Source organism: Melanotaenia boesemani, chromosome 6, assembly GCF_017639745.1.
Source record: "Melanotaenia boesemani isolate fMelBoe1 chromosome 6, fMelBoe1.pri, whole genome shotgun sequence".
NCBI classification, from domain to species: Eukaryota; Metazoa; Chordata; class Actinopteri; order Atheriniformes; family Melanotaeniidae; genus Melanotaenia; species Melanotaenia boesemani.
In genome coordinates this window covers 16,783,354-16,804,972 of record NC_055687.1, presented here as the reverse complement: position 1 = coordinate 16,804,972, position 21,619 = coordinate 16,783,354, and the positions used below count along the sequence as shown (strand labels likewise).

The 21,619-nt window shown below is 36.8% G+C and overlaps 3 protein-coding genes across 4 annotated transcripts; 1 reads left to right on the top strand and 2 right to left on the bottom strand.

The window, feature by feature from the left end:
* The first annotated feature begins 254 nt into the window (after positions 1–254).
* trpv6 (transient receptor potential cation channel, subfamily V, member 6) lies at positions 255–8,945 on the top strand. Its single transcript, XM_041989208.1, has 17 exons — positions 255–308; positions 597–744; positions 853–950; positions 1,027–1,149; positions 1,989–2,129; positions 2,238–2,336; positions 3,203–3,378; positions 3,483–3,629; positions 3,730–3,809; positions 3,978–4,113; positions 5,383–5,469; positions 5,547–5,623; positions 5,715–5,880; positions 6,000–6,066; positions 6,194–6,462; positions 6,563–6,669; positions 8,505–8,945. The coding sequence occupies exons 2-17, from the start codon at positions 614–616 to the stop codon at positions 8,749–8,751; spliced, it is 2,151 nt and encodes a 716-aa protein (XP_041845142.1). The 5' UTR covers positions 255–308; positions 597–613; the 3' UTR covers positions 8,752–8,945.
* Positions 7,516–17,955, bottom strand: si:dkey-26c10.5 (uncharacterized protein LOC563797 homolog). 2 transcript variants are annotated; one of them, XM_041989209.1, is made up of 7 exons: positions 17,815–17,955; positions 17,491–17,589; positions 15,036–15,140; positions 14,660–14,779; positions 13,889–14,040; positions 13,690–13,787; positions 7,516–9,210 (listed from the first exon to the last, which is right to left on the bottom strand). In XM_041989209.1, the coding sequence occupies exons 1-7, from the start codon at positions 17,900–17,902 to the stop codon at positions 9,084–9,086; spliced, it is 789 nt and encodes a 262-aa protein (XP_041845143.1). In that variant the 5' UTR covers positions 17,903–17,955; the 3' UTR covers positions 7,516–9,083. The 2 variants fall into 2 exon arrangements, with proteins under 2 accessions (XP_041845143.1, XP_041845144.1); XM_041989210.1 differs by lacking the exons at positions 17,491–17,589; positions 17,815–17,955 and adding an exon at positions 15,220–15,435.
* A 454-nt stretch (positions 17,956–18,409) lies between these two features.
* zgc:92606 (uncharacterized protein LOC100000242 homolog) lies at positions 18,410–21,609 on the bottom strand. Its single transcript, XM_041989211.1, has 5 exons — positions 21,418–21,609; positions 19,842–19,931; positions 19,485–19,563; positions 19,007–19,125; positions 18,410–18,900 (listed from the first exon to the last, which is right to left on the bottom strand). Exons 2-5 carry the CDS (start codon positions 19,929–19,931, stop codon positions 18,835–18,837), a joined length of 354 nt encoding a protein of 117 aa, XP_041845145.1. The 5' UTR covers positions 21,418–21,609; the 3' UTR covers positions 18,410–18,834.
* Positions 21,610–21,619: the final 10 nt, after the last annotated feature.

Below are 21,619 nucleotides of genomic sequence, written 5' to 3'. Positions count from 1 at the left end.
AATTCAAATCTGCATGATAAAGGAGGTTCTGGTCAACAGTCAGTGAAAGCTGAAAGCACAACTCTCTCTGTGGGATTTCTCACCAGTGAGTGAAAGTTTACCTGCTCATTACTGCCTCACTGTCTCTTTCTAACCTGTCTGCTGTTCACTCATCCTTCCTCTCCACCCATTCGCTCTCAATCTTGCCACGTCTCCTCCCTCCTGACCAGGTCATATATATTAGGGATGCCACAGGAATTTCTTCTCTCCTCGGGGACATTTTACTGGAGTTGTTTCTAATTTTGAGTTCAGGTTTTTATTGGTTGAAGGTAAGACTAGACAAGTTTTTTCTTAGCTTTTTTTCTTTTTTTATTTATATTAATGTCAGTTCTTTTCTATTATATGCATACATATATATATATATAGGTGTGTATAGATCTGTGTGTGTGTGTGTGTGTGTGTGTATGTGTGTGTAAAAATTGATTGATAAACACCAAAACAGACATATTTTCAAACTTAAATAAAGATACTTCCTGCCAGTTGGATTTTTCTCAATTTACTAACTTTATTTTGTGTGTACTTGAAAACTATTGTAACTCCTTGTATCTATCTTCCAGCTGGACATCAAGTGTCAATGTCTCCATCTTTGACCAGATCTGCTCCAAGCGAGCTCAACCATTGGTGGAGCCAGCTGAGGTTTCGCCTTCAAAACAAAAAAGGATGGAACGAGATGTTGGATGAATCATTTCTGCTCTACACAAAAAAGTAATCAAATAATATCTAATGACGTTGCTTTTCATTAAGTAACTGGACTTAAAGTTGTGTTTAGTTACTTTATAACTAATCTTTCCTCTTTGCCTTTCTGTGTTCCAGCACAAATGAAATTCCTCTCTTCTATGCGGTTAAAAACAATAGTGTTGGCTGCATCAGGAAACTTCTAAGCTGTGCGTCTACTAACATCTTTGAAAGAGGTAAGGCTGAACTCCAGTTTCAATGTGTTTGTCATCTCTGTGATGTAATCTAAGGAGTTGTAATCCTCTTGTTTAGGAGCCCTTGGAGAGACAGCGCTTCACGTTGCCGTGATGAACGACAACCTGGATGCCGCCGTGGCTTTAATGGACGGAGCTCCTGAGCTCATCAATGAACCCATGACCTCTGAGCTTTTCCAAGGTGTAAATGCATAAACAGACATAAACTCATACGCAGACACAAACACAGACTGTAAGGTATTAATCGTATTGCATTTGAGTAGAAATGGTTAAAGATCTGGGTCTGCAGCTGAAGAAATGAAAAGAAATGGCAAAGGCACAAAGTGTGTTGACAGAATCTAATTTGATAAAAGTTCATTAAACTAACCCGCTCAATTTTTTTGAAGACTTTTAAGATAGCCACAAAAAACATTTCAAGTTGCAAGTTGTTTAGCTATTTGTCACATGCTCATGCAAGATAACTTGTGTGGGATTATATAATAACTTAACCAGCTAAAATCCAAAGTAAGCCTCCTCACAGCCTTTTCCTTAACAGCAGTAGAGTAGTAAACAACAAAACCCGATTTTCAACAGCTGTGGTTACAGGGTGGGTAGCAACTCTGCATGACAACAAGTCTTTTTATATGCTGATTGATAGAGAGAACTTTAAGAGAAAGTAAAGCTGGTGGCAATTCTTTGTGCTCCAAAGTCTGCCTTGTCTGCTCACCTACAGCTAAGGCAGTATTCACTCTCATCACTCAAACACAGATTTAAGTGCCACATCTCCCGATATTCTCCTCCATTAGATTATATTTTCCTTTCTTAATATAGTTAAATTCCTCTACTAGACCTCTACTTCAAAGGATTTTTGGTTTTAAATGAGGATAAAGATAGAAAAAGAAAAGAATCTCTCATGGCTTTATAATTTTAGATTGTGTTATGCTTACTTATTGTTTCAGAGCATCATTAAAGCATAGTATACTAAATACTAACTAACAGGCAATTCACAGGAGACTAATGTAAACTGTATCTCTGTCTCAGGTGTTACTCCTCTGCACATTGCAGTGATGAATCAGAACATAAGTCTGGTTGATCACCTGATTAGTCGTGGCGGTGATGTGGCTACACCTCGAGTCACTGGTCTGTATTTCAGGAAGAGGATAGGAGGGCTTTTGTACTATGGTAAGTCAGCATGATGTGGGGGATATTGATGGTGAAACTGCTCATAAAGAATGTGTATGGAAAAAAAAATCAAAGTATTTACTTAAACAATGTAATGTTGGTCAACAGGTGAACACATCTTGTCTTTTGCTGTGTGTACTGGGAACGAAGACATTATCCACATGATAATCAATGCGGGGGCCAGCACAAGGATCCAGGATTGTCGAGGTGTGAAATGCTGACGTAGGAGTTAGAGAGGGCACAGTGTTATTTCATAAAACAAAGCGAAATGTGCAACTGTCCAGGTACCAAGAGCTTCAATGGGTTCATGGAGCTCCCATGAGACAGCGCTGTGTAACATCAGCTGTAGTGGATCCTTTTATTAATTGTAGCAAAACTTTGTGTCAAAATATGCATCAAAGACCAAACGGTTTTAGTGTGTGTTCAGTAAAAGTGGGTGTTTTTCAGTTTGCCAAAAAGTTAATGTTAAGTCACATGGAGATGAATTTAGGTATATCCTCTAAAATTTATTTATTTATTTATTGTTTGTTTGAATGTTTGTTCCAGATGGAATTGCCATTTTGGGAACTAAACATAAATTTTTAAACCAAATTGAATAAAACTTAAATCACCACTGTTTTATATCTGTGTTTGAAACATAAGCATCTTTCATAAACCAATGACACCATGTCCCTACTTCTCCACTAACCTACAAGCGCAAACCCCACTAACACTTGCAACAATCGTAGATTACAGTGTTTGTTTTTTTGTTTGTTTGTTTGGGCTTTTTTTGTGTGTTTTATGAAATAACACATTTTGTCTGTAATTGTGTTTTTAGATGTGTTGTTTTTGGCTTCATTGTGATCTGTGTGTACCCATGTTTTCAAAAATTTTGTATTTTTGGTTGTGTTCTTGTGATTGTTTTTCTTCTGTTTTTTTTTTTTTTGTGTGTGTGTGTTTTTTTTGTTGTTGTTAGCACTGCACGCCAAAACAAGCCCAACACAACAAATCCAGTCCTGCATCTCTGTCAGTTATAAATAATGTCTTTGTTGTTTTCTCTTGTACCCCTTGTCTTCACACTGTTTGTCTTAAAGGCAACACGCTGTTTCATATTTTGGTTCTGCAACCCAACAAGACCATTGCATGTCAGACCATTGACCTGATTATGACATGCGATGCAGAGCTGGACCAGTCTGTGCCACTCGACATGGTGCCCAACTTCCGAGGTCTCACACCTTTTAAACTGGCTGCCAGAGAGGGAAACATAGTGGTGAGTGTAGCACATAGGAGGGCCTACATGGTGGAAATGAAAAGTGGAGCAGATTATTTCTCAAATCCTGTCTTCCATGCTGTGATTCCCTCTTTCTCACTCAGGTATTTCAGCACCTGGTTAATAAAAGGCGTGTAGTCCAGTGGAGTCTGGGCCCTCTAAGCTCTCACCTGTTCGACCTGACAGAGATTGACTCCTGGGCTGACAGCATGTCGGTGTTGGAACTGATCGTAGCCAGCCCACGTAGAGAGGTGCAGGATACTTATATCATTATGCATTGTACTTTAGGAAAACTACACACCATTTTATCAGAAAAAAAAGTCTGATAATTTAACATATTTTCTTCTCCAGGCCAGAGGAATTCTTGAGGTGACTCCTGTGAGGCAGCTGGTCAGTCTGAAGTGGAATCTTTATGGAAAACATTATTTCAGGTAATTTTTTTTTGGTTTTTTTTTTTTTTTTTTTGTTTTTGTTTTTTTGTTTTTGTTTTTTTGTTTTTGGCTTTTTTTCTGTATCTGGCATCAAGTACTTGACCTGTGTCTATACATCTAATATGTTCAACCTGTGTTTTTCTTTCTCGTCTTTCTTTCTTGTGCCAGGCTGCTGCTGTTTCTGTACCTCCTGTACATTGGGACCTTCACACTGTGTTGTGTGTTTCGCCCCCTAAAGGATATTCCAGAGAACTACACACAGTCAAGCATGGAAAAAATTGTCAAGATCCAGAAGACACTCAGTGTAGGTTACAGTCATTATTTAAACACTTAAAATCCTTTAATTTTTGCCTAAAACTGTTTTTTATGGCTAAAAGACTTGCTGTGGACCAAATATTTTACTGGACCCTTACTCATGTAACAGGACCGTTTTTGTTGCAGTATTATCTACTACTGGGGTTCAGTGGCTTCAAATATAAATTGCATTGGTGACTGGTCTGATATAAGTCTGCTGAATCTACAGTCTACAATAACAATAAACATCTTGAATCGTGAATCTTAATTTCGCTGCAGGCATTCACACAGCTGTTTGCAGGAACAGCTAATTCTACTGTTAGGAAAATTTCTCATTGCAAGACTTAGAAGGGATGATTCTCATACTGTGCCACTTTTAGCAAAAGTAAAAACAAGAGGGGTTTCATTTTAAAAGTAGTACAGTAGCAGTGAAACTTTGTGCAGGGTTCTGTTTTTAAAGTTAATCCAGTCCTCATGGTAAAGATTGAATCTTAAAATTTTCCTAATTCATAAAGGGGCTGTAGAGTGTGCAGAGTGTGGGCCCTTTTATGAGTATTATGAGAATTTTCCAAAGGCAATAGTTTCATAAATCATAAATTTGGGTTTTTTCAGTAATTAGTAACACCCCTTTGGTAAATTGTAAAGCTTACAAATATGTTTTGCTGCTAGTGACATTTACCCGTAGCTCTAAATTTCACCCATTTTTCCTTCAAAAGTGTTCTTGAAGCCATCACACATGAAGTATTGTTTGTTTTTTTGTTTGGGTTTTATTTTATAATGGTCAGAAAAACCTCTGCTGGTATGTTTTTTTTTTTTTTTTTTTTTTAATAGTCCATTATATAATTAGACGTTTTTGAAGCCATTATTCTGCATTAGTGCCCATTGTCTTCTAATCTTTACATTTTCATCTATTTACTGACAGTGGGATGTTTTGCATCCAGAAATTCCAGATTCCTCCTTCTTTGGCACCACCTTTGTAGTAGAATAATCGCACTACTTACATACACTCGGAGCAAGACAAGATTCATCCTTTTACAAAAAAAAAGTTTCACTGTTTCTGTTTCTGTGGCACCGAAGTGTGATCAGTGCTTAAAAGTGTTGTCTTTAAAATAAATCAGAATCTTTTTTATCTTAACTTTGCTTTATGTGGACTGATTGACGTCATCGATTTCCACATGAAATAAGGGTCCCCAACCGCTGCATGTCATTTCTCTTATGTAACTATCGACCAGAAATTGCAGTGCACAGTCTAATTTTATTTCCCTTTTGCCTGTCTCAGGAAAGTTATGTGACATATGGTGACAGTCTGCGACTAGCAGGAGAGGTCATCAGTATCCTGGGGGCTGTTGTCATCCTGGTACTGGAGGTCAGGATGTGAGAGTTTATTTTCATGCTATAGTGTATTGCATCAACAAATATTCCTAACGCTCCTTTCTTCAACAGATTCCAGATATACTAAGAGTGGGAGCCAACCGCTACTTTGGCCAGACAGCACTAGGAGGACCCTTCCATGTCATCCTGTAAATACAAATACTGATCAGCTGTAAAACGATAGCAGAGTATTGGCCACAGCCTTTAACCTTGCCACTGCTGTTGTGTTGTTTTGACCAGCATCAGCTATGCCTGCTTGGTGCTGCTGCTGTGTGTGTTCAGAGCCTGTGGGGTGCAGGGAGAGGGCGAGGTGATGGCAGTGTGTTTGGTTTTCGGCTGGTGCAATGTGATGTTCTTCGCTCGTGGTTTTGAAATGCTTGGCCCTTATGTCATCATGATACAGAAGGTAAGAGAAAGATTCCTGCAGTTTATGGAGAGCTCATGCAGAAGTTTGTTTCATTCTTACACCTGTGGCCATAATCTGTTTGTTTAGTCTGAACAGCTTTGTGTATCATTTCCTCCTAGATTATATTTGGAGACCTCACAAAGTTTATGTGGCTGACTTTCATTGTGCTCATGGGTTTTTCCACCGGTGAGTATTTTCCTGGGAGTATGACAAAACTCTGTCGCTCTCACAATGCTTTTCTAAGAAATCAGAATAATAGGGTTGATGTTTCTCCTCCCTTAGATTCATAGCTATTTCTTTAATATTCTTTTAGCCCTGTGGGTGGTGTATATGACCCAGGAAGTAAATTCCCTCCCTTCGTATCGCTCTTTCGCCATCACCATCTTCTCCCAGTTTGAGCTCAGCTTGGGTATGGTTGACTTGCCTGTGGACCACACCATCATAGTATCCCCCATTGTCCAAGTGCTGCACGTTGGCTTCTCTGTGGTTTCTGACGTCCTGCTGTTCAACCTGCTGATCGCCATGATGAGTGACACACAGTGGAGGGTGGCCCAGGAGAGAGATGAGCTCTGGAGGACTCAGGTGAGACACACATACAGTTTTACACACCTCCAAAATAACCTTTGTCGGCATCAATTACACACTGCTGTGTCATGGTTACAGCTGTGATTTTGTTGTGCAGGTGGTGGCCACAACTCTGATGCTAGAGAGGAGGATTCCTCGCTGTTTGTGGCCTCGGCTTGGAGAATGTGGGCTTAGCTACGGCCTGAAGGAACGCTGGTATCTCAGGTGAGAAAATATTTAAGCCAGGAGGAGAAACAGAGTTTAAAGAAATATAGAAGCACAAAAAATCACTTTAATTGGTGGAAATGTACATTAATAAAAGTAAAATTACAACCAACAAGAAAAAAAGAAAAATGAAAAGTTAATACAGGAAAACATTTATCTACTAGCCACTGTCTGAATAGCCTTTAATGCACTAAAATCACAAATCGTGCTTTCTAGTGAGAAAGAAGCACAACTCTAATCCTAATGATCAATAAATAATGATTCTACGCTGTAATCTTTTTCGTAAGAAAGTAAGGACATTGTTTAAAGTGTTCATTTAAAAATGCAATATTTGCTAATAATCTAAATTCTATAATTAATAATAGTAGCAACTATCTATTTACAGATTTTATTTTATTATTTCTGTCCAAGTGTCTTATTTATTTGCTTCAGTCTTTTTTGTTATGTTCTTTTTAGCTGAATTTTAAATATGGCCTCCTTAGTTGTGTGTAATGTGAGGTTAAATGAAGGATGACAGAACAGCCGGCATAATTTATTATTCACAGCCTTAATCTTAAGAGTCGGGATATGATGTGATATGTAAATAAAAGCAGAATGCAGTTATTTGCAAATCTCATAAACCAAAACATAACAAACACAGAAACAGAGCATAGAAAACATAATTACTGATGAAAGTAAAATATTTTTTTCTACTTTTTGAAAAAAGATTAGCTCATCTTCAATGTGATGGTAGCAACATGTTTAAAAAATGATTCCTTTAACAACAACTGAGGAGTCCAGTTAGTGGACCACTGGGAGAAAATGTCCCATACTTTGTACAAAAGTATTTTTTGAAGTTTTATTTACTTATTTATTTTTTCACGGTGCACCAAATGTTCTCAGCTGATGGAAGGTCTGGACTCCGGCAGGCCACCACAGCATCTGAACTCTTCCATAATGCATTCATAACAATGTCTGGCTGAAAGCCTTGCATTAAAAATGTCATCTGGACGGGAGCATATTGCACTAAAACCTGTATATACCTCTCTGAATCATGCAAATATGCAAGTTATCAGTTCCATAGGCACTACTAAACCTCCTTACAATCAGAGATTTAGGCTTTTGAACTGAGTGCTGATAACAGACAGGATGCTGTCTCTGCTCTTCAAACTAGAAGATGTGATTTTCTTTATAGAAGTTCAAACTTATCTTCAGCTAACCATGTAACAGTTTTGTAGTTTACCTCGGTATGTTTTAAATTAGATTTGGCTCAGAGAATATAAAAGCATTTCTAATTCATGTTTACATTTGGCCTCTTCTCTTCATGACTGAGCTTTAACCTGCACTTATGGATGGCAAAGTGAACTGTGTTCACAGTCAATGATCTCAATGATAAAGTGTTGATAAGCCTTCTATACAGATTTCTAGCTTTCCCCCTTGCGCATAGAGAGGCTTCCAGATTCTCTGAATCTTTTGAGATTCATAGTCTTCACAATTTATTTTACATTTAAGAACATTACTTTGAATGTTCCACTTTTGTTAACAGATTGCTGAACCTTTCCCCATCTTAGCACCACAGAACTTTTATAACTTTTTTTTGTTACCATTCCAGTTTTTTTGAGATGTGCTGTTACCATCTAATATAAAATGAGGTGACCATTTTTCATAAAATAGTGACATTCTCACTTTCAACATTCAATGTTTTCTATGTTGTATTGTGAACCAAATATAAAGTTGTGAGATTTACAAATCATTAAATTCTGTTTTGGACATACATTCAACACGGGATCTAAATGCTTTTGGAATTGGGATTGTACTTTGAGACATGTCTTCTGGTTTACTCATCTTTTTTGCAGGGTTGAAAGCCGAAATGACCACTTGATGAAAAAGATGGAACGTTATGTCAAACTCTTCTTGAAGGATGAGAAGGAAGGGGATGGACTGGAGAAGTCAGACACAATGAAGCAAACCCCACTGGTTAGAAAAAGACAATACAATAACAAAAAGGCACAGGCTGGTTGGGAATTGATTCGTAACAGTGCTTTGGGTTTGGAGATGGAGCAGGAAGAGCCAGAGGTGGACCAGGGTATCAGATATGTTTAGAAAGAAATGCAGGCTGATCCTAAAGTCCACTTTCTAAGGCCTTCAAAATTCTGACCATATGAAGTAAATGAAAAGTGTTGATGCCTTTCATGAACTTGCACAAAGAGGAATCATATTTCTCAGTTTTCCTGTATAGTAAGAAGTGCAATTATTCTTGTAGTATTATGCTATAGAAGCATGTGTTATTTTTATAGTAATATGAAAAAGAACAATTTAGCAGTAAAATATGCTGAGCTACAATTTACTAATATATTCAACTTATTATCTAGTTGCAAGAATGTGATGTTGATGATTGTTGCAGAGCAATGAGCTGCTAGAAAACAAAGATGCTATCAGTACTGAAGCTGGCAGATGAAGTAGGTGGCAGCTTGACAGGAAGCTCTGTCCCAGTTCTTCGCAAATGGACGCTCACTGCTGAGATAAGCACAGTCCCCATGTTGTGGAGCTTCTGCCCAGTAACTGCAAACATAAGGAAATAATAGTGAAATACTAGAGGAGGATAAGCCTTTGTGTGGTGACTTTGTTTGAACAGGACCCAATAGCAGACAATAAAACAGGCCAGTAAAAGTAACAAAAGGGGAGCTGCTAGTACAAGTCAATGGTGGTAAAAACAACTGGAAAAAAGATGTTCATATATGTTAGATGGATTTTTCTCTGCCAATAAATGTGAATGGAAGTTAAATGTGCTGACTGATGAGATTCAAGTTTGTTCGTGTTGCAGTTTCCATGTCAGTGACATTGCAGCAAAGCAAGGCTAATTTATCTGTATAGCACATTTCATGTATAATTCAAGGTGCTTTACATATAATATTAAAAGCATTACAGCAGGGTGCAGAAAGCATTAAAAACAAACTTTAAAAGAATAAAATAAATGAAATAAAAGCAGAAAAAAATTCAAACAGATAAAATGCAAGAAAAAAAAAAGTTTACTGTAACAAACTGACAGTTTTACTGGATTACTGTAAAAACTACAAACTGTAAACTTAAACTGTAATCCGGTATACATTTTATTCAAATTACAAGAGTTATCTGGTAACTGAAGTAGCCAGGAAATAGCTGTGATTAGTTCAAATGGTATTTATATAGCACTTTACTGTACCTGGAACGATACCCAAAGCGCTTTACATCATACTTCACACACACATTCACACACTGATGGCGGAAGCTGCCATGCAAGGCGCTCAACCATGACGCATCAGAAGCAATTAGGGGTTCGGTGTCTTGCCAAACGGACACCTCGACTTGGCCGAGGATCGAACCGGCAACCCTCGGGTTACAAGACGACCTCTCTACCTTTACAATACAATGCTGTAGAAAGTTTTTACAGTTGATCTTAGGTTTTTCGCCTAAATTGGCACCGTCCCAACTTGTGCATATCGTGATGTTTAATTCAGAAAAATACTTTGTTAATCCAAAATTCACCCATTAAAACAGTCATATGCATTTTAAAATAAAACTTTTATTAAATTTAAAAGTTCATATTAGTTTTCAGAACCTGAAAATCATTTTCTTTAAGGACTCCTAAAGGGCCATCTACATAAACAATTATAAAGGATATGCTCTTCACTCCAGTTTGCCTAAGGATCACAGTCATGACTCACTCACACTCACAGCATCAAGAAACATTAAAACTGCAAGATAAATAAGCATTACTATAATTTTAATAGTAAGTATTTTAAAAATGATATATAAATGTTCAAAGACATACACAAGGCTTTACGGTCCAATTAGAAGCCTGAGCTTGAGGTGGAACTCTTTCAAAAACAAGGTAACAGAGCTTCACTGGCCGACAACCACAATAAAGATAACAACCTCTTTAAAACATGAAAAAAATTTAATTACTGTGAATTATTTTCATCGTGCAATTGTTAAGAGAAGTTTTCTCATCCCACTTGTGTTAAAAGCCATTTGAAGTACATAAAACAAATAAGGAGGTAAAACAATGTAATAAAAGTGTCTGCTAAATAACTGCAGAACAGGAGGGAAGAGCCAAGGATTGACCGTGTTGTTTCTCTGGTCAAGCACCTTCCCACTTTTGGCTGATTAGCCTCGCTGTCTTTCTGCCACAGGTTGAGCTGATGCTAACAAAACATCTGAAACCACAAAAATCCATTAAGAAACAAATTAAGAAATGTACATAATCTCACTCTAAATGTACATAATAATTCAGAAAGTTTTCGATTTTAACATTTAATCTGACAAAATTCAATTTGATTAATCAGTGTTGTGCCTAAGTGTTCCTCTGTAGCACTTCTTTGATATTTATACCCTTTATGATCTCTATAGAAATGAGCCTTGAAGACTGCAAGTTTTGTGAATGTACATGTACAATAAAGCACACCAAAGTAAAAGTACTGTTTGGGGAATTACTGTGATTTTCACATGATCTGTAAACAAATTATTTTTTACTATTGAGATTGCACTGTTTGTAGTTAAACATTTATGGTTAACTATTTTTAACTAGCTATGATTAAATATGGTTAACTTTGTATGTTTAACTTTTGTTATGATGAGGACAAAAGTGACTAAAAATATTCAGGCACTCAGCTTCAAAATGTTAGAGAAAATTAATACACAGTTGGAGTCGATTACTAAAGTAATTAAAGTTTTTTTTACCTTAAAACTGTCTTCAGCGTGTATTTACCACAACTCCATGCATTGTCTTTGTCCCTCCTTTAGCAGCTAGCTTAATTTTACAGAACCAGCATGAAAAAAGACATTACATGTTAAACTCGGCTCTGTAAATCCTTTAACTTTAACAGGATGTTATTAATAAAGTTTGAAATAACTTATCCAACAATGTGACCGTGTAACAGATTGTAACAAGTTTATCAATGCTTTCAAACTCAGACACAATGATAATGAGGCTATGTTAACTGAAAAATTAAATCACATTTCAACTTTTTAGGTTCAGTTTAACTTACGTGTTGAAGATGAGGAAGCCGCTGATGTTGCTCACTCTGGTGTTATCCTCTTCTTCCACCTGCTTTATCGAATGCAGTCGTATAGTAACAGTATTTAAATGTATTGTATTCTACCGGCGGAGCACAGTTTGCCTATGAATTTAATTTGAGTTACTGTGGAAAAACGATGTGAACTACTGTAATATTTTGGACTCATGCATTGCAAAATACGGTTAAACTCAGAAAAATGCCCAAACAACAAATTATTGTAAAATTTTATTGTAGAAACTGTAGCAATTTTTTACAGTGTTCCCGTGTGAGGAATTAACAGTTATTTTGAAAAAAGGCAGCAAATAGAAAAGTTTTTAACCCTGATTTAAAACTGCTGAAAGTTTCAGCAGACCTGCAGTTTTCTGGGAGTTTGTTCCACATGTGAGGATCATAAAAGCTGAACGCTGCATTTCCATGTTTAGTTCTGACTCTGGGAACAGAAAGTAGATTTAACCCTGATGACCTGAGGGATCTGGTTGGTTCAAAACAAACTAGAAGATCCTGAATGTATTTTGGTCCTAAACCCTTTAGTGCTTTGTAAACTAACAGCAGGATTTTGAAGTCAGGAAGCCAGTGTAAAGATCTGAGAACTGGAGTTACATGATCCACTTTCTTTGTCTTAGTGAGGTCAAGGTCTTTTTAGGGAGACCTGTAAAGAGTGTTACAGTAGTTTAGTCTACTGAAGATAAATGCATGGACAACATTTTCTAAATCTTGCTAAGATATCAGTCCTTTAATCCTTGATATGTTCTTTAAGTGATAAAAGGCTGACTTCCCAACTGTCTGAATATAACTGCTGAAATTCAGGTCTGGGTCCATGACTACTCCCAGATTTCTGGCTTGGTTGTTAGTTTTGAACTTAGCTGTTTAAAGTTGAGTGCTTATTCTTAATCTGTCTTCTTTGACTCCAAAAACTAGTATTTCAGTTTTGTCTTCATTTAACTGAAGGAAGTTCTGGCACATGCAATTTCTAATTTGATCAATGCAGATGATCAGTGTTTCGATCGGGCTGTAGTCTCCTGTTGAGATGGTTATGTAGTCATCGGCATAATTATAGTAACATATTTTGTTGTTTTTCATAATTTGAGCAAGAAGGAGCATGTAGATGTTGAACAGCAGAGGGCCCAAAACAGAGCCTTGAGGAACTCCACGGGTTATTTTAGTCATTACATTTCTTCTACACAGATACATATCATATTTTAGATACATATTTTTAGAGTGAGATCAATTAAACCAGTACAGTGTTAATAGTGGAATGGGCCCCGGACTACTTTCTATTGGAAAAGTTGGGCTCCAGTGTTAAAAAGCTTAAGATTCTCTGCTAGGCCACTACAAATTTAAAATGTATACAGAAATGTAAGCTAACCAAATTTTCCTCAGGTAACTGAGATGACAAAAAAAAAAAAAAAAAAAAAGTGTGAGAAAAAGTACACACAAAGCAAAATAAGGGCAATGACACAAAATATGAAACTAAAGAGACTCTGGGACAAACATGGCAAGAAGCACAAAGGATAAAAAGGACAAATCATTAAGGAGAAGCAAACTACCACAGAAGAGGGGGTAAAGAAATAAATCAAGAAAAAGACCAAGAAAAACCAAAGATCATCACACAAATTGTCCCTACAGGACAATAAGTGGACAGTATGATATATACTCTGTTTAATTTCAACTTGCATTAACTTTTACAAAACCTCCCAACTTTATTGGTTAAAGGAGGTAATGTAAATAAGTTCATCAAACCAGGACTTCGTTATATCATTAGGTCTTTCACAGTTATAGACATGAGAGGGAATAAATATAGAAATAGCTTTCAATATATTAAGTAAACATCTCAATATGGAATAAGCAAAAAGAGAATAAACTAAAAATGCTGCATCCCAGAGTTACCCTGAAATCCGTTATAGAAAGCCACAGAGTATAAAGATCAAATAACTTGATTGTCAATTCTATTAGGTTATCATTTTAACTTCATCTTAAGAATCACCTCTCTTGGAGCTCATTGTTGTTGACCCAGGTCCACTTGGCATCTCTTTGTGTCAGCCCAATCCAGTATCTCAAATTCCCTTTTGTTGTCAAAAAGTTCTAGAAGAGAGAACCCCACATATATACACGTATGAGATTAATACAATTCAACAACACAGATGCTGTAACAGAAGGAAGGAAGTGACTGTCATCAGATCCACCTGAACATTCTGGCTGGTTATAACAGCCAGAGATCCACCTCTGGAGCTGCAGTTCATCTGACTCTCAGCCCACGTCAGCCTGAAGGTGGACAGGAAAAAACAAGATCGGCCGTACGTCAACCAGCCATTTGCACACTGCTGGCATCCAAAACCTGGAAGCAGAGAGACCCAGTACAGTCAAGAAAAGAATGAAAACACTCAAATTAGGCTAAACTGCATTAATTAACAAAAGAGCAAAAGTACATTCACGTTGTTGCATGTCTTTGTGTTTAATTTGAATTTGTCATTTTTAATCTATACCTATGTAGTTTGTGTCTATGGGTAGCCACATAATAAAATAATAAAGTTTAGGATGATTTAATAAAACTGAATAACATCAACCAAATTAACCCACCCCACCCCACCGACATGTGAGAATAAAGCAACTTCCTCAGCTGTGTGTTTAAAAAAATCTGGGGCACTGTGAAAGCAGAACTATTATGAGAATAAAAGAGAGAAGAGTGATATAAAAGTGCCAGATGTCTTGGTGAGTTTTGGTTAGTTTCCTACACTGCGTTTCAGAAGGCCTTTTGTTCCTGCAGCTGTCAGATGTTTTTAATGAACATCTGTAGTTTTTGTACTGAACCATGTTTTCAGAATGTTTATTTATGTAAGTTTTTTTATCATGTTGTACTTTTTAGTTTTTATGTTTTTATTGTGAATGTATATATTGTGAAAGAAATTTCCCCTCTAGGGGATGAAAAAAGCTTATCTTTCTATTTTCTCACTCACGTTTGGAATAAAAGGTTGGGAAGAAGTCCTGGCACTGCTCCATGCTGCATGTTGAAGGATTTTGTTTATCATTTGTTGTAGTTTCTCCTCTCCCGGAGCAGGCTGTGGATCCGGTGTTGACTAGAAATTGGAGAAAAGTGGGAGGAGACATGAGGGAAAGAAAAATGCCCACAGGCTGCAGCGCTGCATGTAGCCACACGTTTTCCTGTTATGACATTTAAAAACAATCAAAGCAATGTAACTACTAAATAAAACAGTATTTCCCGAAGTCTTTTGATTCAGCCCTGCTTATAAAAGCTTTTATAATCTGCTTTAGAGTCACAAAGAGAATCCAACCAGGTGTGGCTTGTTGTGATCCATGGCTGCAGATACTCACGTTTCATACTGAGGACAATGATGACAAGCAGAAGGATGGAGCAGATTGTTATGAGGAAAAAGCATCCGGCCCGATACAGCCGTGCATTTCCCTCGGTCTGCTTGCCTGAGAAGGAAAACATCAACCAGATGTAATTGAGCACAGCACAGACCACATTAAGGCTGAGCAAGCTGTTCAGTCCTACCTTTCTCTCCCTCCAATTCCACCGATAACTTAGATTCCAGGTTTTCACTGGCTTCGTCTTTTTTATCCTCAACATAACTGCGACAGAATTTGATGTACATGGAGAAAAATGTCCTGGTGTTTGTGAGGGAGCTTGTTCACTTCGTCCTGTTCTGCTGACTCACAACTGCCTGCAACAGTACAGTCGCACTGATCCCCTCCCTCGCTTTGTCTAATCACCCTAGCAACACCACAGCCTTCAATGATTCCTAAATCATTCATGGAGCACAGTGGTTGGTTTGTCCTTCAGTGCCAAAACCTTTTTTCTCTGTCTCTCTCTTTAAGAATGAGTGTGTGAGTGCATGAGAGAAAAAACTTGTCCCAGACTGAGACGCTCTGTTCCAAAACAACAGATAGGATTCAATTTAAGGTCACTTCAGATCAGTGTTTGGGTCAGGCAGAACTTACAGGCACCACTTTCACAGATTTAAAACGTTAATCAGTGCTTAAGAGATTATAAAGCAGGACGTTGTATAGAAAGAGGGCTCAAAATAAGGTCTGCTTCCACTTAGGCATTAAACACTAAACTTTTCTAATGATACGTTTAAACCTTTTTAAAGTTGCACAGATCAGTTTATTTCTCAAGAGGGAAATGAACTGTTAAATGTGTTTTTTTTACGTGCAAACGACCGACACAGGACTTCCCAAAAGGTCAGATACATGCAGTGAGCGTGTCTTCTAGTGGTGCTGTGACTAAAATAGCTGTTGCATTTGTCTATTTGTGTTTGAGATGGAGTATATTAAACAGTTTTACTCACTATCTTATTTTAGGATCTTATTCATTCATTGGAATAATACCAGTTTCTGTTTAGGTTTTCTAAATATTCTGCTGATATATAAAAGTAAACTTATCATGTTGCCAAAAATTATTAATGCCTCTTATTACCAGAGTTGGAGGCTGTTCACTTGGACCACACAGTTTTGCAGCTGCTGCGTGATAAAGTAGTAGACCCCCAGGCTTAGAGGCTTAGTGATGAAGTGAGTTGATTACGGCTCACACTTGTCGTGCTGCTTGTATCACACTGCTGCTTTTCTTTGGTGGAGCACATGCTGTATTTTTGTTACTGTGTGTAAACTTGACTAAAGTATCTCAGTGATGAGAATTTTACTTCATTTAATTTCATTCATTACAAACATTACAAAATCTTATTTACAATATTATATTGTTTACAATTTAATAATACATACCAAAAAGACTCAACGTGTATTTTATTTATTTTTGTCACTGTGTGAACCTTTTCAATCTGGATTACAGGTTGTGTAAAGTAATAGTTGTTAGTTGCAGTTGTACAGCTGGACTTTCACTACTTTTTGCCAAGTTAAAGATATTTTTGGTAAACTAATAGTATTATTGGAGTTAGTACTTTGTAAGAATCTATGAATGAAACACATTAATGAGCAATACAAAGATGTTTTACCTACATTTTTAGAGTTACAATTACAAAGAACTGAGGTGTCAGATGAGGTAAAAATAGGTTAGAAGCCAAACCAGCTAAAAGTGCATCACAGTGGCCACTTAAACTGCAACTTTTATACATTATAATTTATAGCCAAAGCTACAAACTGGTTCAGTCTAATGAAGGTAAGATAAGCGATCTGCTTCTGCTAACAAAACTGTCTAAATGGTACCTTTTTTTCACTGGTCACTAAAAAAAATACCATAATTCAGCTTCTTTGTGCAAGGCTTGAATCTATTAATTAAAGAAAATAATCATTAGCTCACCAATCAAATCTGTTCTAATTTGTAATTAAATAGGTTTTAACTTCTGTGATGCAAATATACCATTAGTTTTGAATGGGAGATTTAATTGGAAAAAAAAGATTTAACTATAGTTTTCAGTCAGCATTTGTATGGAAACATCATGTCAGTTTCTTAGAAACAAACTCTTTAAACCACAGTAATTTATGAAGAGGGTGAGGCCGCAGTGTTGAAACACAGCTATAAATAAACGGCTGTGTAGGCCTATTGATAATTAATCCGTTTCACTGAAAAGGGAATTAGAAATTAAAAGATGGGTTTTATAATGAGGTGCTTAAAAGCAGCAAAAAAAAAAGACCCAACTTCCAAGGTTTTCATAAAGAGACATTCAGACTGAGTGACATGCTAAATCATGAGTTTTAACTGTGCATCAAACAGTCATTTAGGATGAGAAACGTGCTGAAACATGCCATCTTCGGCCATTTCAGCTGCGCAGTAAACTAAAGACAAAATGCATTTTATATAAATGTGTACCTGTTTTTGTTTTAATTGGAGCATCAGCAAAAGAAGTTTCTGTATAGATGTCCTCAGATGGACTTTGCAGTTTAGCGTAATGGTCTGGTTCTGCTTCCTCTAAAGACAAAAATACAGACAGGCACATTGTAACAAAAGACATCTGGAGTTTGCTTCCAGTAATCTGCATATTGTAAGTATGTATGTAAACAAAACAAACAAAAAATATCTGCTTCAGAATTTAAAGTTTTTATTCCAAGTTGTTGTAGTTTTTTCTGTGGATATTCAAACAGCATACCTTTTAGACAAATGCTTCAGTCAGATTTAATTAAATTGCTTGCTCACCTTCAGTTGGGACCTCCACCATCAGCTTATTTGCTGCCTCATTTTCATCGTCACTCTTATTCTCCGCAGAAACCTCTTGCATCTCCATGGCTCTTCTCTTCTGTTTCACTAACTTTCGATTCTCCCGGTAAGTCTTTTGTCAGCTGACAATGAGGTTATGTAACCCTTTCTGGACCCAGACCGAAACTCATATGACACGGAGGGACGTGTCAAGATGTCCAGTAAGAGTGAAAACGAGAAACAAAAAACTGTTCCCAGATGCAAGTGACCAGTGAATTCGTGACTTGTCTAATCAGTGAAGACAGCACACTTCCCCATTAAGATGTTTAGTTTTTTCACCCTTCCCTTACACCACATATAGTGTACAAAAAGCTTTTATGCATATTACCTAAATGCTTAACACCTTTTAGCGAACTACAATGTATGACATAAAAATTACCAAATATGTTTCGAAATATTTTGTGCAATATAAACTCTAATACACTATGTTTGAAAACCCTTTGATTTAAGTATTAATTTCTTCATAGTCTCTATAAATGTGTAATACGATGTGTTTGGTGAATGCAGACAACCTTACAAAAAAGAAATCACTAGATTATTTTCAGTTTCTTTATTTTCCACAAAAGTTTATGATAATTTACAAAAACAAAAATACTATTTGCATTAAATACAGATGACTGAGAAAGATAATGAGAGTTTTCTTAACAGAATTTCAATAACATCCTTGTATAATGCGTTCATTCTTTAATTAAAGCCTCTCCTTCACCAAGTAAATAATAAACAAGTGTTCTAAAATGCATCATGCTCATTTGAAAATACTGTCAGAGGTAAAACCCTAGCAGCACCCATTTCTGGTTTAGCCATGTTTTTCTTCCACCATGTGCTGTAGTTACATATACAAACTAATATAGAGAATTAAAGTAGTGCGAAGCATTACAAACAGCCTTGAGTCTTTATTCCCATCTCACTTTGTCTCCTCTCATTCTCTCTCTGAGTCTTTCTCCAGACGTTTGTTGTCCCTCAGGCCCCGTACACACTCTCATTACTGTAGGTCATGTAGAGAAACAGGTCTTCTTCATGATGCTCCTGCAACACAACAAAGAAAACATAATTCATATCTTACCCTGATAGGTGCAAACGTAGAAACAGTAGAAAAAAAGTCATATATATATGGGGGGACAGGTGCAGTTACCTCATACACAGCAGACAGAGGGAAGCTAGATGGGGGAAGAGAGTTGTTGACGAAGAAGAAGAGCGCCTCCTCCGGTCTAAGAGACACACGCTGACGGATCAAGAAGCACAACTGTCCAACTGTAAAAAGGAAGAAGATAAGCCAAAGAAGACGGTCAGTGAAGGTCATCCAGTGTTGTTTTATCTGAGAAAACTAAGGAGGAAATGAATAACTCCTAAATATGATGAAATCAACAATGATTGAGTCAGTTTATGTCAGGGTGAGGAAAAAAAAAGAGAAATGACTTGATTTTTCCCAGAAATAATGAAGTTGGCGTGAAGTCATTTTGAAGCAGTCTCACCATAACATATTCTAGGTTTTGTCTACTGGAGAGGATCGGCATTGCTTAATATTCCAGTAAAAACTCTCGGATGTTGTATTGCTGACTTTTTTGTTTATCTACTCTTCTGACGTGTGTTATTTTTTTTGTGTACCTCACCTGTTAAATCAGAGGGCACTAAGTATTTCTTTTTGTCCAATTCAGGAGCTCGTGACCTCGGGGCTCTCTCTACAATGATCTGGAAAGAAAAACACCCATGAGCCAAAGCAACAATCAGCAAAGATGCAGAATGTGTTATATGCAAAAATCAAACCAACAAATATGTTTGCTGAAATTATATTAAAAAAATTGTGTTATATTAAATAACTATCCTCAAAGGTATATACAGTATGAAAATAATAATCTAAAATCCTTCCTCAGTTTAAATAATTACTTAATCACTAACTTTGTCAAATCCAGTTAAGTATTGAACTACGAATATGAAGTTATTAACATTAGACCTGTGGTCACACTGACCGGTATCTTGTCAGGATGCTTGGCCCGGACTCTCTCACCCTCTGCTCTCCTCACCTCTAGTGGTACTGTTCGCTGGTACTGACTGCTCATCTGAAAACAACACAAAGTGACATGAGGTCTCTCACAATAGCTTTATTTACAGTGCAGACAAAGGAGACAGAGCACTGTCTGACTTCACCAACCAGTGTATTCTGTAAACAAGTGATGCTGACCGCCTGAAGAGCAACTCATTGTGAATCTGAATGCTATCATCTTTTAATCGAGTGTTCAGCAGAGGTCCTATTAACTGCTGTCTTACTAAGAGACTATGGCATATATTGCAACGTGTATAAAACATACTTAAAAACTGTCAAATATTTTGGTTTGTAGAAACTACTATATGTGAGACTGTAATTGGACTCTGTGGCTGCAGAGCTGCTAATCAATGCGAGGTATTGCTTTGTGGCATTACTGGGTTATTATACATTAATGTGGTGTAATGGATACATTTATTATTTCTTTATAATGATTTACAAACTTAAGTAACTTCTGTTATTTAAGAATCCTCAGATAATAATTGATCAACTGACATGAAAGCTGTGGATGACAAGAATATCCATGTTTAGGTCATAATGCATCAGGTCTTTTTTAAAATCTATATATTTACATTATAAAATCAAATCTAGGTTCAATGAATCTTCTAAGGACAAATTATCTGGACTGTGGCATTTCTCGGGTATGTCTCATTAAATAAATGCTGCAAAGTTAATGTTTTCAGGCTCCCAAAACACTGGTTCCATGTCAATAAAACACACAAATGATAAACTTAAGTGAATACACCTACACTCGTCTCTGTATGGACATGGCCTTAATTTAATTTACACTGAACAGTCAAAGCCTCAGGTACGACCTGTGCTCTATGGGGGACCTTAGGCTGGGAACCACTGGTACACACTGTCCTACTAAGGTAAGTTACTCTGGGCCTCTGCTTTTCAAATATGAGGATTTGATGCATTTTGCAATTATATGTCATTATGAATTTTATATCTTCGTACTTAGAGAAATTATGATTAGCTCGATAAAAAAGTTATCAGGGGCATTTTTTCATCTTATTTTGCGTCATAGAAACTACAGTATATATCACGGATCAAGACTTTACTACAAAACCAAAGCCATGCAAGAAATGCTAATAATAATTTTGTTGTCGGGGGAGTGAAGGTTAAAAACCATTATCCATTTTATGTAATTTGTTGGTCTGTCCCTGTTAATAAATTTACCCAATCCCATGTATTTTCTTCCTAGAGTGCGAAAAACTGTTTTAGTAAGGATGACTAGTCATGGTTCACGGAGTTTATCGTAAAGCAGGGCCACGTCACTCTTAAAAAAACAACACAGCGATCAGATAACTTGTGTTACAAATACTAATATCCAGAAACCAAACCATCAACGAGAATTGTTTGTATCAATTAACAAACACACGCTGAACAGTTCAAATACAACATTTTACAAGCAAATTTGATCAAAAGACTGTAAAATCAGCTGTTAAGCTAACAACGGCAATGCTAACTGTAGCCAACCAATCTTACTGTTCACATACCTTTAATTCACACAAAAAAACGCAAAACAAGTCAAATCCAAAAACGCTCAAATGGTCCTCTATACCGTAAAATGTCTGAAAAGGTTAAGTGGAATTATTTCTTTTAGACTCAAAAAGCACAAAAATGTACAAGAACTGGTTGGCTTTCAAAGATGTCGACTGCTCTACTTATTCTGCTGAACGTAAACAACAACAAACACGG